The sequence below is a fragment of the Citrus sinensis genome, chromosome 5 (genome assembly GCF_022201045.2).
Source record: "Citrus sinensis cultivar Valencia sweet orange chromosome 5, DVS_A1.0, whole genome shotgun sequence".
Classification (NCBI taxonomy): domain Eukaryota; kingdom Viridiplantae; phylum Streptophyta; class Magnoliopsida; order Sapindales; family Rutaceae; genus Citrus; species Citrus sinensis.
The window spans coordinates 7283321-7306490 of record NC_068560.1 but is presented as its reverse complement, the minus strand read 5'-3'; the positions used below and the strand labels follow the sequence as shown (position 1 = coordinate 7306490).

Here is a 23170-nt window from a genome sequence, read left to right as displayed (position 1 = left end):
GTGTGGCTTGATTAATGTAGATTTGATAATTGATCGTTTTGCATGATTTTACTTGACTGATTTGTATAGGTGTAATTTTCTTTAAACCGAAGGTAATGCTTATACTTTTATTTTATTGTTGTCATTAATTTAATGAAAGAAGTAAACACAAATTTAAAAAAGAAAGAGAGATTTCAATTTGGGTTTGACATTTTACTAAACCTTTTATCGCTTAAGTTGATAGGGTCTAGCAATAAGCTGGTTGGGAGGTATGATTAACACTAAAAAGTGTACATTTAATAAGTCTAAACTTATCAGTTTTTCACTTATAATATTGATTAATGCGCTCATTATTCTAAATTATCTTAACGCTCCCCTAATAAATTTTTATGTTAAAATTAATTTGTAATATGTTAATTTTTATTTTGTAAATATTTTAGGAATAAAGAGGGATTTGGAACTAAAGGCGGGAACAAAGAAGAATTGCTGGAGCTATTTGGAATACATTATTGAGAAGATGTAATTAATAAAAAATAAATATTTCATAAAAAAGCCAAAGTGAGCGATGACTACTGTGATAGTTAGGTATATTATAAAAATATAATAAATACTATTAAAATAAAAAAAGAGAATGCGTCCCTTAAATATAAAAGGCAAGGGGATGTAGGAAGAGGGGGCAGAGAAGAGAAGAGAGGAAGTTGAGACTAAGGCTTAAGAGAAATTTCTTCTTTCGTGTAGTTCATTCTCTTGTAATATTTTTCAAAAATTTATTAAATAAAATCAGTGTTTTGTTTTTCAATATGAGTGGCTAATTTCAAGAGAAGAGGTGAAACCTGAAGCTCAAAAATTCAAATTATTGATTTATTACTCTCTCAAGTGAGTCTTAAAGTTTATTTTATTTTTCTTCCTTACCATTTTTTTGTGTCATATTAATTTATAAATCTAGATCTCTTTAGATTTAAACAATATTTTGACATAATGTTGACACTTCAATATAGTTGTGGCATATTAGGTACTCCCATATTTATCACACTAATGGTTAGTTAAGAATTAAATGGCATAATAATTAACTGGCAAAATAAATGCAAAATAAAAATATGAGAGAGTACTATATCATAATTTGAAATCCGAGAGTAGATCCCGAAACCTTAGCATATTTTAAAATTAATTCCTATTAATTTCCTTTCACGTATTTAATTTTCTTTGTTTAATAATTGACTATTAGATTTTAAATTCTCTGTGGCTTAACTTCAGACTTACTGGGTTATATCATAACTAGACACTTTGATAATTGAGAGCAAACAATACTTTTGAGTCGTATCATACATCAGGACTAAAGTTATGATCTCTATTTCAACTCCTATCTGCAACATTTACTCCTAACTAAATAAAACTCCTCTATTGACAAATATCCATGAAGGTTTACCATTAATGTTCCAGAGCCAAAGGTTACTTAATTCAGGTTGTTTTTCTTACCAGATCTCTTGTGGAGTTCTGAACTGTAAGCCTAATAAAGGGCTTCTATTGATTAGATATGTAGCTATAGTGATTGCCTGAGCCTAGAAATGCTTAGGGAGATTAGAACCAAACAACATTCATCTGACCTTCTCAATTAAGTTTTATTCATTCTTTCAGCAAGACCATTTTATTATGATGTATGCCTTGCTATTTTATGCCTTTCTTGTTGCGAAAACCATCAAACTCACTGCTATAAAACTCTAAGCTATTATATGTTCTTAGTCTTTTCACCTTTTTTTTAGTCCTTCCTTGAACTTCTTTAAAGCATTATTTTTTTTTGTTTCAGCACATAAACCTAAGGCTTCCTAGAGAAGTCATCTATGAAGGTAATGAATATCTAGCTCCACCATGAGATGGAACTTGTGTCTATCCCTAGAGGTCAGAGTAAACATAATCCAAGGTTTTTTTGATTTTATATTTCTTTGTGTTAAAACTTATGCCTGATTGCTTTCTTAAAAATATATTTCTCATAGAATTCTAATAAGGAGATTTTGTCATCACTAATAACCCTTGCTTGCTCAATTCTTTTAATCCTCTTTCACTTATATGTGCTAGCCTCATATGCTAGAGCTTAGTCTTGTCACAGCTCACACTAGTTGTAACCTCTAACAAGGATGATAACCCAACAATGACATACAATCCATTCCTTCTAACTCCCTTCATGATGACAACACCCTTATCAATAACCTGCATTTGACCATTTGATGCCTTAATGCAATCATCCCTAGAGATATAAGATTTATTTTAAGATCAAGCATATATCTCACTTGATTTAAGTCTTTGATTACACTATCAAACATCTTAAAGCTAATGGTTCCTATTCCATTAGTTTCACAAGTAACATTATTTCCCAACAAGACTTTGCCACCATCAATGCTCTCAAAAGTCTTTAAAAAATCCTTATTAGGACACATGTTAAAGGAATTACAAAATCTAATATCCACTCACTAGTAGGTTGTTTTTCTATAGCAACAAGAACATCTACAGTATCTAAATTACCTTCATCGTCTAAAGCAATTGTAGCCTTTCTATCAGACATTTTTTATAGCTTATCAGGCCTTTTCTTTTCAAAACAATCTTTGATGTAATGCCTTTTCTAATGACAAAAATAACAGTTCCTTTCCTTCTTCTTCTTATCAGCTTTGTCCTTCTAATTGTTGCTCTATTTCTCTTTATTGCCTTTTTTCTCAAATTTAACCTTGGCAACAAAACCTTCTCCATGGCTCTGATCTCTTCATTTTATTCTTTTCTTGAAATCTTTAGATTGTAGAGTATTCTTGACATCCTTTAAAGAGAGAGAGTTTTTCCTCCATACAGTAGAGTATCCATAAAGTTCTAATATGATCTAAAAGTGAACTGGACAAGATGGGTGCCTTATCTTCATCTTCAAGAACAATATTAACATTAGCAAGATCTAATATCAGTTTGTTAAACTCATCCAATTGATCCTTCATGGTTACTTCTTCCTTCATTAAGAATCTATATAATCTTCTCTTTATATACAATCTTTTTGGCCAATGATTTCTTCAAGAACGAACTTTTTAAGTTTGCCAATAAACTAGATGCAGTATTTTTTTTTTTTTTTTTGCCACTTTGCTCAGTACTTCGTCTTTAAAATGCAAGATGATAGTGCAGTGAGCTTTATTTTTTGTGGATTTAATGTCTCCACCAGAACTTGAAGAACCCTCTTTCTTTCATTTCTTAGCTTTTGGATCTTTATAATCAAGATCACTATCAAGCCTTTGTTGGAAGACGATTACTCATGTTTTGAGACTCCATATATAAAAGTCATTCCCACCATTGAATTTCTAAAGATCAAATCTGGTATTTCCTATTTGAAGATCAAGAACAACCAGCACTAGGATCTGATATTAATTTGTTATGAAATCAGAATAATAAAAAATATTAAATCAACTAAGAACAAATAAAAGAAAACTAGAAGAACAAATCTGATCAAAGAAATCGAGAAAGAAGGAGAAGGATTGGACACACAGAGATAACGTGGTTCCGTACTAAAGCAGCTACATCTAGGATAGACGAACAACAAGCTTAAAACTTTTAATGAGTATGATCAATTACAAAGGGATCTTAAGAGTACAAAGATTAAATCTCTTTTACTAAAAATTTTCTCTCTAAATCCCTCAAAATCTTCATTTAATTTGCGGCTGCAACCATCTTCTTCCCTTTATACTTAACTCCAGAAACCAGCTGTCTGTTGTCATAGCTTTAACCACTAATAGGTCTCACATATGCCAAATCAGCTTATTACCTAAATAGCAAATAACAAAATGTAACTAACCAGCTTAACACAACATTTTCAATATATAAAACTACGTCAAGGATAGTTATAAGTATATTGGATTAAAGTTTTTTGAATTTTTATTTGGACACGTGTTATTTGTTGATCATTTTTTAAAATTAAATTAATAATTCAATTTAAACCCTACTAAAAAGAATTCCTGACACTACCATTGTATACGCAAGAAAGGGATCAGATTGACATTTGACTAAATTGGAGAATAAAAAAAATGATAATAGAAAATTAAGGATACACATGAAAACAATGGAAAGTATTCAATTTGCACAACTTCTGTCATTGGATTCTTGAAAGCAAGGATAAACAATGAAAACAATTGAGGAGAATATCTAGATTCCGTATTGTGAAGCTTTCTTCATATATGTATTACACTGTACAGAAGAAATGATGGGCATTTACTATATTTCTCTGTTTAAACTGGGTTAAATATGACATAAAGCAAAATATAAGAAAGAAAATTATGTAGTAGCTAATTAATTGGGTTGCTAGCAGGTAATAAAAAGAAAAAAAAAGACATGCTTACTACCCTTAATATTTTAAGATTATTTGCCAAAGAATAAATTAAAGTTTTCACTTTTAAGTATGCTTCTAAATTAATCTCTGTTAAAATAACAAAAATACTAATGGAGCAAGGTAGCGAAAGTGAATTGATAGGGTAGATAAATACTATATATTGTTTTAGTATCGAATGAAGCTAATTTGATTAGTTATGCTCTAATTAAAGTGTGATTAGATCTCAATGATTACTTATGCTCTAATCATTTTAATCCAAGTACTCAATGATACTTGGATAACACGTTAAGTAAGATTAGATGAAACTTTAATCCAAACAACTCTACAAGAGAGATTTTGATAGATAATCTCAAAAGGAAAGTTAAAAAGTGGTTTTTATTAATGAAAAGTTACAGAAACAATAACAATATCTCCCTCTTTATAATAGGGTAAACCTACTTCTCCAAGTTACCTTAAAAGAGAAAATAAATCATAATTACACTAGAAATAAAAGGATAATAATTGACTCTAAGTAAAATAGAAAATATCAAAAGACCTAAAATAAAAAAATTCTAAAATCCTAAAATAACGTCTGACATTAGTCACTTCCTCTGAAAAGAAAAGAAAAAAACTCGTCCTTGAGTTTTTGTTTATTTATTTATTTATGGTGATGGATTTGGTAGGGATGAATGTGGGAAGCCAGAAAAGTTATGTGACTGACACCAAACTACTATAATACCAATCAACACAGCAAGGTAGTAGAAGTATACTAATAGAATGGATAAACACTAGATATCGTTCAAGAACCGATCAAGTCAATGCGATTAGGTTACACTCAAATTGAAGTGTGAATAGATGTTGTTCAAATCTAAATGACTTAATGAGATTTCGATAACCCATTAAGCGTGATTAGATGAAACTCTAAGCCAAACGAATCTACAAAATAGATTTTTGATAAACAATCCCAAAGGAAATGTTAGAAAGGTGGTTTGTATTAATCGAAGATTGTGAATAATAACAAGATTTCACTATTTATAATAGGGTAAACATACTCCTTAAATTACCAAAAGCCGGACACAAATTCTCTACGTCTTTTTATTATATCGCCCCCACCTAAATTAATTCTCTGGTTGACTAGAAATCTATGTGAATAGATTGGCCCTATTTAATTGGTATAAATAATATTATTAAAATCACATCAAGCTCTCTATAACTATAAGTCAACGAAGTTACCGTAGTTGTAATAGTGGGTTGCCACTAGTTCCTAGTCCACCAAGAAGGCAACATAGTAATACTGAGCCACCACTCGCGCAACAAGTGGTTCTTTTAATATAGATCATGGCTAGGGTTCTCCAGTATATAGAGAACCAGGAATATAGAGCAAACCCAAATCCGCCATTGCGAGAGGAAGAAGGGCTGCAGGATGACTTGCAAGATGATCTATAAGATGATGATAATAATAGCCCACGAAGGGTTTGTCAGAAAAGCAATCTCAGCCAGGACAGCCGAAAGAACAAAGACTCATGCAAGTCATACTAATCACCCAAGAAACCTTCGTATGTGTTGGAAGCCAAGTAGGATTTGCGCCAGAAGCTGAATTCAAAACATTAGTGTAGTAAGAATGATTGAAAGGGCTCTAGTGCTAGTGCTGGGTTAGATGGTCCTGAAGCACGGTTGAAAAAGGCTAACAAACGAGTGGATAGAATGGAGAAAAGTCCTATAGAACCACTTTTAGAGGAGGTAGAACCACCATTCATCGAGGACGTAGTGGAGGCCCCATTGTCAACAAAATTTAAGATGCCACAAATATAGGTATATGGAGGAAAAAGAGACCTAACTAAGCATCTTCAGCTTTTAGGTTCTGGATGGAGTTGCAAGGCACAATAAGGGCAGCCATGTGCAAGGATTTCTCTCTAACGCTTACAGGAGCGGCACGTAAGTGGTATAAAAAGCTGAAGCTTAGTTTCATCTATTCATTTACCCATCTTAGTCATATTTTTAGTAGTCAATTTTTGGGAGCAAGAGACCATTGGCTTCCCTAAGTCACCTTTTATTAATGAAGCAGGGGAAGGAAAAGTCGTTGAAGGACTATATTATTCATTTTAATAAAAAAGCAGTAAGAGCAGAAAATTATACAGATGTAGTAACATTAACCGCCATAATGGCAAGCCTATGACTAGGAAGATTCCATTACTCACTCGCCAAGAATGCACCATGGACCTTCGCTAAGTTAATATCAAGTGTATAAAAATACTCTAATAGCGATGGGTTGACTAATGCAAAGAAAAGATCAGATTCGGCCTTTCAGAGGTCTGGAGAAAAAAGAAAAATAGATAGGGAGGCAACATGGGACCAAGAATCCCACCAAGCAAATTCTCTGGGTAAATGCCACTTAATGCACTGAGAGAACAGCTACTCACACAGATAAGGGACCTAAACTTATTTCGGAGGCTTAAAGAAATTAGAACCGTACTAAATCGAAGGGATAGAAGCAATTATTGTAGGTACCATAGACGGCCATAATACCAATGACTGCTTTGATCTTAAAGAGGAAATAGAGTCCTTAATTTGGAGGAGATATCTGAAAGACTTTGTAAAAAGGAAAAAGCATAGGGATATTTAGAACGAGGCCCCAACTAATGCGCCACAAAATATTAATGAAGTAGTATAAGAATATATTGAGAACCAAAAGGTTACAGGAGGAGTCCTGTAAGAACTATTTTTGGTGGGCTTACAGGTGGTGAGGACTTCAACAGGACACAAAAAACTCACATAAGGGAGGTTCGGGTAGCTCTAGGAGCATTACCAATCAACTTAGTGGGTAAACCTTCAAAAGAGGCTAGGATGGGACATAATACGATCACATTCACCGAAGAAAAAGCTAAAAGGATACATTAGCTGCATGATGATGCACTAGTTGTTTTGATAACCATGGAAAATAGGAAAGTTTTTAGAGTCCCAGTGGACAATGGGAGTTCAATAGATATTTTATATGATGCAACATTTGACGACATGAATATATGAAAAGAAAAGATGAAGCTAATTCATGCTCCATTAATTAGCTTTGGCGGAGAGTGCTTAATTCCTTTAGGCAGTATAGACCTATCGGTTACCACTAGGGAACCAGCTCATTGAGCTACCAAGATGGTGAGCTTCCTAGTAATGGAGCACCCTTCGGTCTATAATGTTATTTTGGGTAGACCATCTTTCAATATATTTTGAGCAATAACCTCAACTTACCTCTTGATGGTCATGTTCCCTCCAGAAACTAGGATTAGAGTTTTAAGGGCAAATCAAGAAGAGTTTAGAAAATGTTATGCCACCATCTTAAAAGGTAAGATAGACAAACAAGTAAGCCTTCAAGTCACGCTTGATCATAGAGATGAAAGAAATGAATAAAAAGGATCACTAGTGGAGGATTTAGACACCATCCAATTACAACACGATTATCAGAATATGATAGTTCGTGTTGGCTTATCATTAGCTCTAAAAGTACTAGCACACTTAGAAGATTTTCTCATAGCACAATCTAAGGTGTTTGCATGGTCTCATGAACATATGTCAGGTATAGATCTAGAAGTGATAGTCCACCAATTAAATATGAATACTAGTCATAATCCAATACGACGAAAAAAAGGTTCTTCAATCCAGAAAGATACAAGGCAATAAGAGAAGAGGTGGAAAGAATTTTGAAAGCCAACTTCATTAGAGAGTCAATGTAATGATGGTTAAAAAACAAAGTGAAAAGTAGTGGAAAGTAGAGGGTTTCACCACTTTTATAAAGCATGTCCCAAAGACCGCTTTCTTTTTCTTAGAATTGATCAGCTAGTCGATGCAATTACTAGGCATGAAATATTTACTTTTATGGATGCATATTCTGGCTATAACCAGATTGAGATGTACCCTCCAGATAGAGAAAAGACATATTTCATCATAGATAAAGGCCTATACTATTACAATGTTATGTCCTTTGGGCTAAAAAATGTAGGGGCGACCTATTAAAGATTAGTCAACAAAATATTTAATGAATAGATTGGAAAAAACATGAAAGTCTATGTGGATGATATACTTATTAAAAACAGAAAAATGGAAGATCATATTACAGAATTAGATGAAGCATTTAAGATTCTAAAGCAGTACAATATGATGTTAAACCCAAACAAATGCGCATTTGGGTCTCATGATTAGCTTGCGAGGAATAGAAGCTAACTCAGAAAAAATTCAAGCCCTTTTAGACATGGAGTCTCCAAAGTCAATTAGAGAGGTTCAGAGGTTGACAAGAGAATTGCAGCCTTGAATTGGTTTATTTCATGAGGGAGAGATAAATGCCTACCATTCTTCAAAACTTTAAAAGGGGGGAAAAAGGTATGGACAAAGGAATGCGAGAAATTCATTGCTATCAGGTATTGACCTAAAACAGCAATTAAAGGGCAAACAGCTACAAACTTATAACAAAATTCACCATAAACCAAATTAAGAAGGCAAAGACTAGCAAAGTAGTTACGCCAACTTGGACGTTATATGTGAATAGATCGTCAAACCAACTAAGGAGTGAAGCAAAGCTGATTTTAGTTAGTGCAGAGCATACAGAGATAAACTATGCCCTCATGTTTTGATTTAAGGCCTCCACCAATGAAGCAGACTACGAGGCTTCGCGCACTAGGCTGGGGTTGGTGAAAACGATGGGAACAGAGAAGTTGGAAATTTTTAATGATTCATAATTGATTGTTAATCAAGTTATATCTGAGTACCAGGCAAAAGAAAGTAGAATGCTTGCATATCTACATAAGGTCAAAGAATTGCTAACGTATTTTATATGATACACCATAACTCAGGTTTCAAGGGAGCAAAACAACAGGGCATATGCCTTTGCAAAGTTGGCATCAACTATAAATGCAGACTTAACTAGATTAAACCCTATTGTGTTCTTACAAAATCTAAGTAAAAATCACGAGGAGAGCGTATGAGGGATTACTATTAAGTTCCTACAAGCTCGGAGACATGAATAGAATCATGCTTCCATATCCTTGGAATGTAGAGCATCTGAGGGATTGCTGTTAGCAATGAAGCACCATTGGTTGGTTTTCTTTTCCAAAAATGTAGGCAATTAATAAGGCTTTCTAGGTCATTAGAAAGATTATTTTTGTTTTTTACACTTATAGGAGGTTATTACTAGCTCACATTTGTGACAATTTATCTAATAACAAAGCATGTCATTGGCTTTCTCTAGATTTTATGTTATTGTTCAAATTTTTTTTTTATTTGAAAGAGTGAAGAGCAGCAGCCATGCTCCCAGGAATGGGAGCAGTAGGAAAGATTAATAGTATGTGCTTAGTTTACAACTTTATTACTGGGAACTATCCCATTACAAAGAATAGTAAAAAAAAAAAAGCAACAATTCAGAGGTGGGAAGCTAATAGAAGAGGCATTATCTAATATATAATTGGTAATGAACATCATTAATATTCTAGAAAGCAGTAATTAAGTTGAGGGTGGCGACTCTCCATCATGGCCCTAACTTTGGCACCACCTTTTAAAAATTCCTCATCAAGGATATTCTTAAAATCAGTAGAAACTTTGAACTCTCAATGACTGAAGCCTTCATACTTTGAATTTAGAGGTTTAGTTAGTTAAGAGAGCTGGACAATTCTTGAACTTGGGACTGGGATTGACCTAATTCTTCCTTTATAGCATTAAGATCCAACTTCAATTAGGTCACGAGAGCTTTCTCTTCCCTTAAACACTTATGCAGCTCATAAATCCTTTTCCTTAAAGCTTGGTCTGACTCAAGTAAAGCATTCCTTTCCAGTGTCAAGGATTTTATCTTCTTCTTTAATATTTGAATAGCACAACCAAGCTGGAGGAAGATGAGTGCAATTAGAATTCAACCTCATACCAATAATGGCAACACAAAAGTAGTATTGTGTAATAATTGATAAACATTGGCAAGCATAGCATCAACGGGATCAGAGCTCTCAATTTACCTCACGTTATCAGCAAAGATATGTTGAGACCAAGATTGAACAAAAGAGTTCATATATGCCTGAAAAAGATCTTACTAAGTGAAGTTCTGTAAACCTTCAAATAAGGGCAGATTCCTTAGATAGAGTCTATTGGAAAAGGTGTAGACGTAAGAGCATTAGTGGAACCAAATGTAGAGTGATAGCTGCATATTGTAGACATGAAGTCTCATGAGTGAAAGCTAGAAATAAAGTTTCTCGCTACAACCCTGGAGCAAGTGTTTGGTATAACCCTAGCTTGGTTACAATAATGGAAACAGATGCATAATGAGAGCTTGTAGATTGTGGATGCGGAGATTCATTAGCATGATGGAAATAAATTTTGTTGCCGTAACCCTGGCACAATCTAAGGTGCCTAGTGCAACCCTTACGCAGTTGCAATTGTCTGAAAAGATGATTCTACAGTTTGAAAGAGTGGCATATCCCTAAGTTTCCTACTAATCTTTAAAGTTGGGTATTTGTCTATTTTCTTCTTTTTTTCGAACAAAGTCGTCTTTAAGAGCCATAATTGAAAAGAATGAAAAAGAAAAGAAAAGTAAAATGTTACAACCTTTCTGCAACATAAAAATTATTATTCTTAAGTAGAAGCTCACTGGGTGAGGGAATATTGGTAGAGGCAAAAGGGATAAAACCAAAACCAGTTAGAAAGCCTATTTGAGAAAGGCATTTCCAGGACCACAAGTTTCCAGGATCTTTAAAAACTTTGTTGATCTAATCTTACTTAGCATGATCGATAGGGTTGTAGCTCCATGACACTGTTTAAAAAAAAAGAAAAGAGGAGTAAACACACTAATAAAGAAAAAAAAATCATGCAGAGATTTCCTATTAAGCTACCTAAGTAGAAAAGTGAGTTTGAACTCAATATCCAAGGTACATGTCAGGAGAATCCTCAAGCTTCCAATCGTCAATGGTAAAAAGACAAGAATCTTTCTAGAAACTATCATGTGATTTGCCTTGGATGATTAGAGCGGGACACTTAGCCCAAATACAGACATAATACCAACCCTTTAGAAAGGAGTCTTTATCATATGAAAGGCTCATTAATTGGTAAACTCACTAAAATTAGCTAATTGTGGGACGTGAAAAGCCTCTCAATTTCCATAAGACATGCATGCCAATCATGGCACACCAAACATTGGGCCAAAGCTATGTCAGGGAACAGTTAAGGCGGATCAGCATATACTTTAAGAAAGGGTGCAATGGTAAGCTAACGCCATATCGAAATAAATCAAGGTGAAAGCGACGACCCTAGGAGGAGGCTGACTGGCAAGCTCACCAGTTTGAGCTTTTCTAAGTTCAACTTAACTTGGGATCTCATATTTAGTCTAAAGGATGAGATGGATTTTTCAGATATCTTATTCCATGCCTCATCGATGGACCAACTAGCGCCGGATTGGAAGTTAGTTTGGGTATTAGGGATAATTGATGCAGGACTGAAATTTATAATAAGAGGTAGTTGGTCAGCTGATATATGATAATAATCATCATCATCTTCAAAGTAGTCATGGTGAAAGGAGTTAGAATTATTCTCAGAATTTAAAGACATTGAAATTTCAAAAAAGAAAAAAGAAAAGAAAAGACATTTATTAAAGAAAGTGAAAGCCAAAGGGATGGAGCTTCCACAAGGTGGGCAAATGGTGTAAATGGTGATTTATATAGAATGAATGGAGAGAGAAACAATTCGTGCTCTCATGCTTCTAGTTATGGTGAAACAAAAAAACTAAGAGGTAGGGAGCAGCTGTTATAGATAATATAAAAATCAACAAAAGCGTGCAGAAAAGTTGAAAAACTATGCTCCCTAAGGAGTTGAAATCATGTTACAAAAACCATGCACCCCAAGAGTGGGGAGAAGCAACCTCACTCACACGAGTGGGGAGCAGGAGCCACGCTTCCTAAGGAGCAGAAACCATGCTCCCCAAGAATGGGGAGCAGTGGCGGGGAGCCAAAACCATGCTCTCCAAGGAGCATGAGCCATGATAAGCCATGGACCGTAAGCCCATGGGACCATTGACCTGTTTTTAGATCATGGACCACACAGAAAAGCCTTGTCTGAATAGAGGGGCTATTGTTAAATCAAGCCCAACTAAAAAAAAAGTCAACAATAAAATGATATTGCTCGGTCCAAAAGTAAATTAAATAAAGTGTGACATGAATACACCCATTAAAAAGATAAAGAATATTTTATAATTCAATCCTAAAGGATAGAGGAGAATTAGGATGAGTTTAAGTGGAAAAGGGATTTTATCTAGAGAGAGTTATAAAAGCAAAGGTCTCTCTTAGTATGAGGGCAAGCGCTGAAAAAGTAGCCAAGAAAGGAAGGGTTGGATTGTAATTACGATCTTAATAAAAGATTTATTCTCTTTGTCCACGGATGTAGAATAAAGGCCGAATCACGTAAATTCTCTGTGTCTTTTTATTATATCGCTGCCACCTAAATTAATTTTTTGTTTGACTGAAAATCTGCGTCAACAATAATAATGTTAGGGATCCTAACATTTGAGTCCCAGTGCTATGCGTCTCTTATTTATTGAATGGTGGATTTCATAATTACTAAATTTACATAACTATCATCTAATAGATGAGTGTCACATCAGTTAGAACTTAAGTTGGGACTTAGATGTTGGGATACCTATCATTACTCTTCTTAAAAAATAAAAGAAAAATAAACTATAATCACCATCCTATATGCCTAATGATCCTTCTAAAAATTGTAATTTAATTGTTAGTAAGGCAACTAACTAGATTGACATCACTTTATTAGTTAGTAAATCATTAACAAAAATTTAAAAAATAATAAAATAGGACTATAACTAAAAAAGGAAATCAAATGTTGATCATAAGGTTCTAGAAATGTTAGAACTTTTAATACATGCCAAACTTGTGGCTACTATCTAATTGAGATGTTAAAATCTTTTGTAATGAAAATAATAGGTCTGTGGTACTAAAAATAATTTGGACTTCACCCACCCTTAAATTTTAAAGTCAACTAATTAGAAAAAATAAGTCATTCTAATTAATAAGTTTGATTAATCTAATTATAAAGAATAGTTGTATATTTAATGATATTTTCGAAGATTTTGTTGGATATATTTGAAAATTGAAAGTTTCGGATGTTGACGTTAATCGACTATAGCACGAACCGTAATTAAAGCCAATAAAGTCATTAGCTATATCAGTAATAAATTTAATACTTGTAGTTTTTTTTTTTAAGTAAGGTCATTATATATAATAAATCCAGCTGTATTAGCCAATAATAATAAATTTCGTTCTTTAATAATTTTAACTAGGGCTTCTAAACTAATAAAAACTAATTAGGGAAGGTCAGTATAAATTAAGCCGATACTAGCCTATAGTATACGTTTCATTTGTCAAAGACGATGCAACACATATAGTAAATTTCCAATAAAACAAATAAACAAAGACTTTAATTAAAGTTGAGGGTGTTAGCTAGTTCTTTATGTAAAATCTCGAGTGGAAATAAAAGATTTAAGGTGGATGATATAAATTTTTTGAAGATAAAACATGTTTGCTATATGATATCAAGGATGAAGAATGACTGGAACAATTGGATGAGTCGATCAACATAAGGTCGAGATTGATAATCAAATCAAATAAGTAATTAATAAAATTAATCCTACAGTCACCCATAAAATCAATAATGGTAGGACTATTTTTACTCGAAAAATATTTAGTACACTTTTTTATTTTTTATTTATATAAGATAGCCCAAATGTAATTTACTATAAAGAACAATCCATTACACTAAAATCAATATAATTCCTCTGCTTTCCGTTTTTCCCTATCTTTACATCTATTGTCTCCTCATTTTATAATTTACTCATCAAAAGTAGTCATTTACATTCAGAATTGTCGATAAATCTGCTAGAATAAATTGAAGAAGGATCGAACTATGTCAAAATTCGTCAGTTCGGTGTGGTTTGTCCCCCCCCCCCCCCCCCCCCTCCCCCCCACCAAGACAGGGGTTAAGATCCAGGGGATTTTGATTTGTTAGGATTTGATTTGTAAAATCAGGGTTATGATTTATGATTTAATGAAGGGTTTGGTTTTTGAAAAATACACTTTTTATTTTTTAATTTTTGGTTTCTATACCTCTTTTAATTTTTTTTATTTTATGGTGTAAATTAAAGGGAAATGTTTTCATTTTGCTTATATTCTATTAAAGTTACTAACGGTGTTAAGTTGGAAGTAGAAAAGTGATACATTTTTTTAAAGAAGTGGTGGATAGCTAAAGAAATCAAAAGTGTTAAGTGTTTTTGAAAAGTGGTGAAACTCTGGGTGGACTGTAGAAATTTTTTTCTAAATCAAAAAAGAAAAGAAACACTTAATTAAAGGACATTCGTACAATGAACCTTACCCCTCATCAAATGCAAGTACAGTAGGTCAAAAAGAACACAGACATCATCAAGGAATTAAAAATTATGCATGAAGCCTAATTAAAAAAAAAATAGCAATAATATCATTTGAAAGAAAGAACCGATAACTGACGGAGCTTCATTAGTCAGTTTACACTAATTAATCTTGCAGATATTCAATTATAATGGCAACTTGATTTGGAATGACGTTTAGTCATGGTCATATTTTATTGGTTTTTGTTTTGAATATTTAAATAATTGCATGCTTGTCTAGTGTTAAAATATCTGCATATAAATATATTGCCGGTATTGGGTGGAATTTGGGATATCCATCAAAAGGAAATTATTTCATCAAATTGTCATCCCCGGGTCAGTTTGAATTAGGAAATTTCACAATGGCCAACGATAACGGTACGTTGATTAATCCTCCTACTTCCCTAAAAATTAATGCTAAGCTCTGGTCTATATATATTTTTCCCTACAAAATGTGTAGCCGTAGCCAAGTGATCAATCTAACCAACTCTTTCATTAATACTGTCTAATCTCAATTTCAGAAAATTTGAGAGAAAAAAGGAGCCTTCCTCCAGCCGACTACATATTTAAAATAAAATCATTCAATCTACTAGCAGACTCAACAGTGGATGGATTTGAATCTGGTGTTTTCGAATCCGGAGGCTACTATTGGTGCGTCTGCACGTTCATCCATGCTTGCTTTCTTTATTGGATTTGAATTTAGTACTGAGTTTTTTTTTTTTTTCTAGGTTATTATGATTAGTAGCAGATATTCGATGAAAGATAAATGATAGAAGATTATAAAATTACACTGGATCAAAATTCTTCTTTATCGTACAATATGAATTGCATTGAGAGTACCCGGACTCAAAGGTTCTCTCTCTCTGTGGCTGGAGATCAAATATATAATTGCTTGGCGATTAATATAATTTTTCTTGAATTTAATGGCAGGAGATTGGTATTTTACCCAAAGGGAAAAGGGAGCAGCGATCATCTTTCCCTTTACCTGAAAATAGACGAAAGTAATTCTTATCCTAACGCTGCTTGGAGTGTTAATGTCTGCTACAGATTGTTTGTCTATGATCAGATTAGGAAGGATTACTTGGCAGTCCAAGATGCTAAATCTGGAGTGAGGACCTTTGATCAACAGACAAGTGAATTGGGCTTTGACAAATTTCTTACACTAGCAGAATTGAATCAACATTTAAAAGGGTACCTTCTTAATAATACATGTACATTTGGTGCTGAGATTTATGTCATTAAACCTACCGACACTGAGGGAACACTTTCCAAGGAGGACTCGCTTGCTGTTATTAGAGAAAGACGAATTGATCGTGGTTGCAACCAATTCGTTAATTGCTTATTCACTGCTTTCATCAAATCAATCAAAACTCTTATTATCGATCGTGTACCCTGTTTTGGTGTCCTACTGAATCTGGAATAAAGTCTCAAGTCTTTGTTTCATCGCCTGTTCCTTTTAGTATCTGCATTTTCAATTTTACTTTCAGATAAAGGTTTAGCTTCAGAATTAAAGATGTTGTCGCTCTTTCTGTTTTTGGCTTATTGCATTTTGTTATTACGAGGGGTAAGGTTGGTAAAAAGTTTAAGATTGAGTAACGTAATTGTCTCTTTGTAATCAATAAATAAAAGTTTTGCTTATTTCCACGGTTCCACCAATATGGTTGACCAAGAAAAAATTTTATTTTGTAACTTACTAATGTGACGCCTACACTAAGCTAACATATTTTATTTTAAAAAGAGCGGGGGTGTTTTCACCTTACTTATTGTGTAAACTTACCCATTTCTTGGAAAATATATACAATATGTTTTCATTATTTTTAATAAATACAAATTAGTAAAAAAATTAGTGCATTTAATTAATTAATCCTTCTTGTAATTTTTCCTTACTTCGGTTTCTCTAACCAATTTTTACAACTGAGGTTGCATTAACACAAATTTTATTTGACTATTTTATCCTTACGACATAAAAAGATAATTTTCATTTTGTTCAAAAATACTATAAAAGTTAGAATTTGTTCAATCATCCATCCTAAATTTGTAATTTCTATCTACTATCTCAAAAAAAATGCCTTTACAAAAGGACCACCATTGTCATTTGTGTTTGTTTCTGTTTTATCATTCTGTAAGGGTAATTTTGTCTCTTTATTTCAATTTTATCATTTTGTTTCTATTTTACTATGTTAATACAATTTGTAAACTCAAGGTGAAATTAAAATCAAATAAATTAAAACATTTTTAGTATTTTTTAACGCAAAGTAAGCTTAAGGTGGTTGGTTGATAATTTTCTTGACATAAAATGGCCAAATTAATTGACCTGAGAATATTTATCAATTCTCGAAATAAATCATTCAGGTATTCAATCTTGTGATATATAATCTAATGTTTTGGTATGTAATCTAATAATTTTCAGTACCATATACGTAAATTACATGAATTTGAGATCTCGATAATTTACATGAGTATTGTACCTTAAAGACATTATGTTGGTTAATTAAAAATTAATAATCATAGTAATAAATTGGTATTTATACATCATTTAGAAATAATAAATTTTGTATAACATTAAAAAAATTGAAATTAAAGTAAAGTTTTGGTACATTTACCTTATTAAGGTAAAATGATAAATTTAAAGTTAGGGTAAAAAGCAACTGTAGTAGTCAAATATAATAAAATATCTAAGTCACAAAAATATAAATTAAGATAAATTTAATTAATTAGTTATAAAAATTCTTCTTTATTTGAAATTTTTAAAAATAATTTGAACTTTTTGTAATTATGTTCTAGAAGTGGGGTAGCATTACAAAAATTAGGGGTTGAAAATATTATCGACCTTTTAGATGGAAGTAGGGGAACAATTTTTGAAAGAAACTTACAAAATAAGTCGCCACAATATTTTAAAGTTCCTAGTATGACCTTATTATTTTAATAAAAAAATTATATCATATTTTTCCAAAAACAATAATAGAAAAACCATAAATCTATCATATTACCACAACAAAAAACATTTCAATTTAGAATTAAAGTTTGGGAATAAAATTTGGAACGGATTTACGACATCATAAACAAACTTTTACAATGTTATAAACTATTTACAGCACCACATAATTTTCGATCTGAAGCTAACTCTTACCACAACTTCATTTTACTTAATTTCTATTACACACACAATATATTAAGAATTTTATTTATTTATATAACTATTATTAATTTCCTCATATTTTAATGAATTGATTTTTTTCAATTTAAGTAAATTTATTTGCTTTAAAATTAAAAAAAAGTTTCTGGAAAATTTATCAAATTTTCTCTAGAAAAATAAAAAACAACTTATGTCTGTTTTAGTCATTATACAATGAAACAAACATTATACTAATAAAATTTATCAAACGCAAATATTTTGCTTTTAAAACTCACAGTAAGCACAATAACATAATTTACTAGACACTTGGTTGTATGTTTGTTTAGTGGCTTATTTCATAGGTATAATAGAAGTTACAACAATTCCAAATTGGCCCGAAATCTTTCTATCAACAAAAAATTTTGTGAAAAATATTAAGTAATTTTATATTACTGTTAAGAGGCCTTGTAAAAAAAATTGGCTAAGGCCTCAAATGCCCTTTAGCGGGCCAGGGAATGTTCTTTCCTCAATTTTTTTATTGATCCCATTGCAGGATACACTGACTTTGTAATCTGCTCATATAATGGCATCATCATCAGATGTGCTCCAGGCTAAAGCACGTTATCTTCACGATGTTATATGAACCACCTAAGTTATAGTCTTCTATTACTTTTAGGTTAAACTCATTTGTAATCTTTGTTTATTTATTTTATTAACAATTTGATTTTTTTAATTGCTTGTATAAGTTACGTGTTCATGCCATGAAAAATTATTCAAGAAAAAAAATTGCAGAAGTCTATAGAGAGAGGCGCGACCTACACACACACACATTTTTGCCTTGACTACTTCAACTAAAGTCTTTATTTAATCATATGTTCCTCTATGATCTATACTTATTTGTATTTTCCCTTTCAGTTTCAAACATAATGGGGTCCTCAAGATGTTGTCAATTTGTGTTTTTGGCTTTATGCATATTGTTACTTCGGGTAAGGCTGGTTACGACCCCTTCATTGAGTGCAATTTCCTTTTTTCAATTAATAAAAAGACTAAATAAATTGTTACTCTATATACATATATATGCACAAAATAAAAAGCGAATTTAGCATTTTACATATCATTAATCATTTTATAATGTTGAAAATCATTTTGTTGGATTACAAAATATTGATTTGAAAAAATTCTATGAAGAATATAACTCTTCTTATGTTTATTAATGAAATTTAGAGAGTAACTTATACAAATGAAGACTAACTAGCTATTGAAAGGCTTAATAACATCAAAGAAGAATAAGTGAATACTTCCTAAACTATTGCACAATATCTTTACAAAATAAGAATGAAATATTCGTACATGATATTGGAATTCAAGTTTAAAATCGTGCTAAAGATATTCCTTGACAAATAGCTTTGACTTGAGCAAGTTGTATGAAGTGATAAACCCCCTGTTGATGACTTTCCTTTTGGTAATTTTGATCAGTTTACTCAACATCCCCCTCAAGCTGGCAAATGACGTTTAATGAATGCCAAGCTTCTATCTGAAATCACGAAACATGGCTTTCGACAAAGCCTTTGTGAAAACATCTGCAACTTGTAATGGAGAATGGACAAACGTTGTAACCAAGGCACCATCGGCAACCTTTTCTCCAATAAAGTGATAACCTAATTCTATGTGCTTCGTTCAAGCATCAAAATCTGGGTTAATAGTCATATGCAAGGCACTTAAATTATCACTTAATATTTGTGGAAGTTGAGCAAGAGGCATGACAATTTCTCAGTAGAGATGTGTGGTCCATGCGAGTTCTGTTGCTGTGGATGCAACGACTCGGTACTCAGCTTCAGCAATGGATCTAAGGATTTTTGGTTGCCATTTTGAAGACCATGAGATGCTATTTGCACCCGTGTAGACACAGTAAACCTGATAATTCTTCGAGTGTTTGGAAAGACTCCCTAACCAGCATCACAAAAGGCAATAATATTAAAAGAGCTTTGTTGAGGAAACCTAATCCCATAGTCCAAGCTCCATTTTAAGTACTTGAGAATACGTTTAACAACAGGTAAATTAGCCTCTGTGGGTGTTTGAAAATACTGACATACCTTATTAACTGCGTGAATGATGTTTGGGCTTGTTACAGTAACACAATAGAGCCCTCCAACTAGTCTTCTACATTTAGTTGCATTGAGAGGCCTGTAGTTAGTAGTTTTGGCTTGTTGTTTGATGGCCATATGAGTTGATAAACTGGTGCTTTCCAGCATCTTTATTTCGGCCGGCAAGTCTTTTGTGTATTTTGTTTTAGAAACATAGATATAGAGACATCGAATCTCAAAACCTAAAAAGATTAGAGTTGTCCCAAATCCTTTAAAGCAAACTCAGTGCTTAGCCGATGAATAAGTTGGTCAATTAGAAAATTATTGTTGCCTGTCACCACTATATCATCTACATGACTTAGCATTAAGAGCATTAAGATTAAGGAATCTTCATTATGATATATAAACAAGGAAGAGTCGGCTCTAAACCCAATTGAAGCAAGTAATAAGAAAGCCTATCAAACTAAAGCACGGAGTACTTGTTTAAGACGATACAATGACTTGTTAATTTTACACATAATTAAGATACAAAGGATTAGAGAAACTAAAGATTGTTCCATGAAAACTTTCCTTTAAGAAACCGTGTGAAAAACTATTATTAACATCAAGTCGTCTCATTGTCCAATTTGATGATACAACAAGAGAAAAAATTAATCAAATTGTAGGAGGTTTAACCACTGAACTGAAGGTTTCTTCGAAATCTAGACTTAGAATTTGTGTGTATCCTTGTGCTACAAGGAGCGCTTTGTATTTGTCAATGGTCCCATCTTCTTTGAACTTAGCTCGATACATTTATTTTGATCCTTCTATATATGTTTGCACTTTTTGGCCTTGGTACTAAACTTTATGTATTATTCTGTTGGAGAACATCAAGCTCTTCTAACATAGCTGCATGCCATTGAGGATGTCGAATGGCAGTTTTGAAGTGTTTGGTTTTATTGTTATAGTAAAAGCCATCTTATCAGCTAACTTAAAGTGATGACGCAACTTGTGTCTAGTTATCATTTGATGAGTGTTGATGATTTCCCATTCTTTTGGAATGCGAAGGTCTACAAATATGTCAATGCCTTCAGAGGTAATGAAACTTACCAATTTATTTGTACAAATGAGGACTAACTAGTTGTTGAAAGGCTTAATAACATTAAAAGAGAATAAGTGAAGACTTCCTAAACTATTGCACAATATTTTTATAAAATAAGAATGAAATATTCCTACATGATATTGGCATTCAAGTTTAAAATCGTGCTGGATATATTCTTTGACAAATAACTTTGATTTGAACAAGTTGTGCGCAGTGATAAACTTGTTGTTGATTTGGCTGTTGATGACTTTCCTTTTGGTAATTTTGATTAGCTTGCTTAACATTTCACACTTTATTTCATGCAGACATCCTCATGTTAATATATCCACATATATATAAATATGGGTGCTGATATGGTCTAAGATCTTAGACTTTATTAAAATCTAGGAAAGTTATTAGACCATAAAGTTTAATACTATAATGGCATTACATTATCAAACCCATTTGGCCTAACAACTTTTCCAGACTTTAACGAATCCAAGATCCTACATTGGAACACACACACACACACACACACACATAGAGAAATTCTTAAGTGCAAATGCCTAAATGCGAATTTCATATGATTCGCTATTTTCCAAAATAGTGTAGTGATGAATCCGTATGAAATTCGCATGTAGGTATCCAGACCTTAGAAGCTATATATATATATATATATATATATATAGAGAGAGAGAGAGAGAGAGAGAGAGAGAGAGAGAGAGAGTCCTTTCATGACGACTTTCTCATTTTCAAGTCATGTAGTTTAATAGAGCCACTATAGACAAGCTATTAAATCACATGGTTTTATAGAGAATTGAGCAATGGCACTATTGAACTATGTAGCTTAATGTGTGTTACATGAGTTCTGGTCCCGGATCTAAGTGACTTTTCGGATTGGCAAGTTTAAAGATAATGTGTTATCTGATGTAGTACCCATGCAGGATGGACACTTGTTACTTGGGTGGCCTTGTCAATTCCACAATGAAGAAGAATGATGGCTTCACCAACAAATATTCATTTGTGTTTAATCAACGCAACATCACCCTCGTTCTATTAATTAACACCAAAGCATGTTTATGGAGACCAAACGAGTCTACAGAGAGAGATTCATAAAAAAAAAAAGAGAGATCAAAAGAAAAAAAGAGAAAAAAAGAGTAAAAATCAGAAAGAGGCTGACAAACATTAGAGAGAAAGCCAAGAAAAATGCGGCCATTGAGAGAGAATCAGAGAGAAAACAAAAGAAGTTCTATTCAAGAGTGGGTGAGATAAAAAAAAAGTATTGTTTTCATATTAGCCATGATTGTACTTCTATACAAAGATGCATTTTTAAACACTAATGTACTTGACCTTACTTTGCCAAGTTTTATTACTTCTCTCTTGCAAGAATATGAGGATGCCTTTCTCGAGGAACACCATATGGTTTACCTCCAATCCGAGGGATTGAGAATCAAATTGATTTTGTAACCGGTTCAACCATTCCAAATCGATTAACCTATAAGAGTAACCTAGAGGAGACAAAGGAGCTTCAAAGGCATGTTAATGAATTGATTGAAAAAATGGGTACGTGAGAGAAAGCATAAGCCCATGTGTAGTTCTGGTTTTATTAGTTCCTAAGAAGGATAGAACGTGGAGAATGTGTGTTGACTATTGGCCATTAACAACATAACGCTAAAGTATCGACATCTCATTCCTAAGCCTAATGAAATGCTTGATGAATTACATGGGTCTTGTGTATTTTCCAAAATTGACTTGAAAAATGGATATTATCATATTAGAATAAAAGAAGATGAATGGAAAACTACCTTTAAAACAAAATATGATTTGTATGAATGGTTAGTCATGACTTTTGGTTTGACTAATGCCCCAAGCACTATTATGAGACTTATGAATCATGTTCTGCGAGCTTTTATTAGCAAGTTTGTTGTTGTTTATTTTGATAATATCCTAATAAATAGCAAAAACTTGGATGAACATGTAGCACATTTGAAATCTTTTTAGATGTGCTTAAGAAGGAAAAGTTGTTTGCTAATCTGAAGAAGTGTACCTTTGCACCGATAAACTTGTGTTTTTAAGATTTATTCTGAGTGCACAAGGTATATAGATTGATGAAGAATAGGTACATGCAATCCCAGAGTGGCCAAGTCCCACAAGCGTAAGTAATGTGAGAAGCACATTG

At 32.7% G+C, this 23170-nt stretch overlaps 1 protein-coding gene across 1 annotated transcript; it reads left to right on the top strand.

Moving 5' to 3' along the window:
* Window positions 1–15552: 15552 nt before the first annotated feature.
* Window positions 15553–16274, top strand: LOC127902215 (ubiquitin C-terminal hydrolase 12-like). Its single transcript, XM_052441040.1, has 2 exons — window positions 15553–15584; window positions 15663–16274. The coding sequence occupies exons 1-2, from the start codon at window positions 15553–15555 to the stop codon at window positions 16153–16155; spliced, it is 525 nt and encodes a 174-aa protein (XP_052297000.1). The 3' UTR covers window positions 16156–16274.
* The last annotated feature ends 6896 nt before the right edge of the window (window positions 16275–23170 follow it).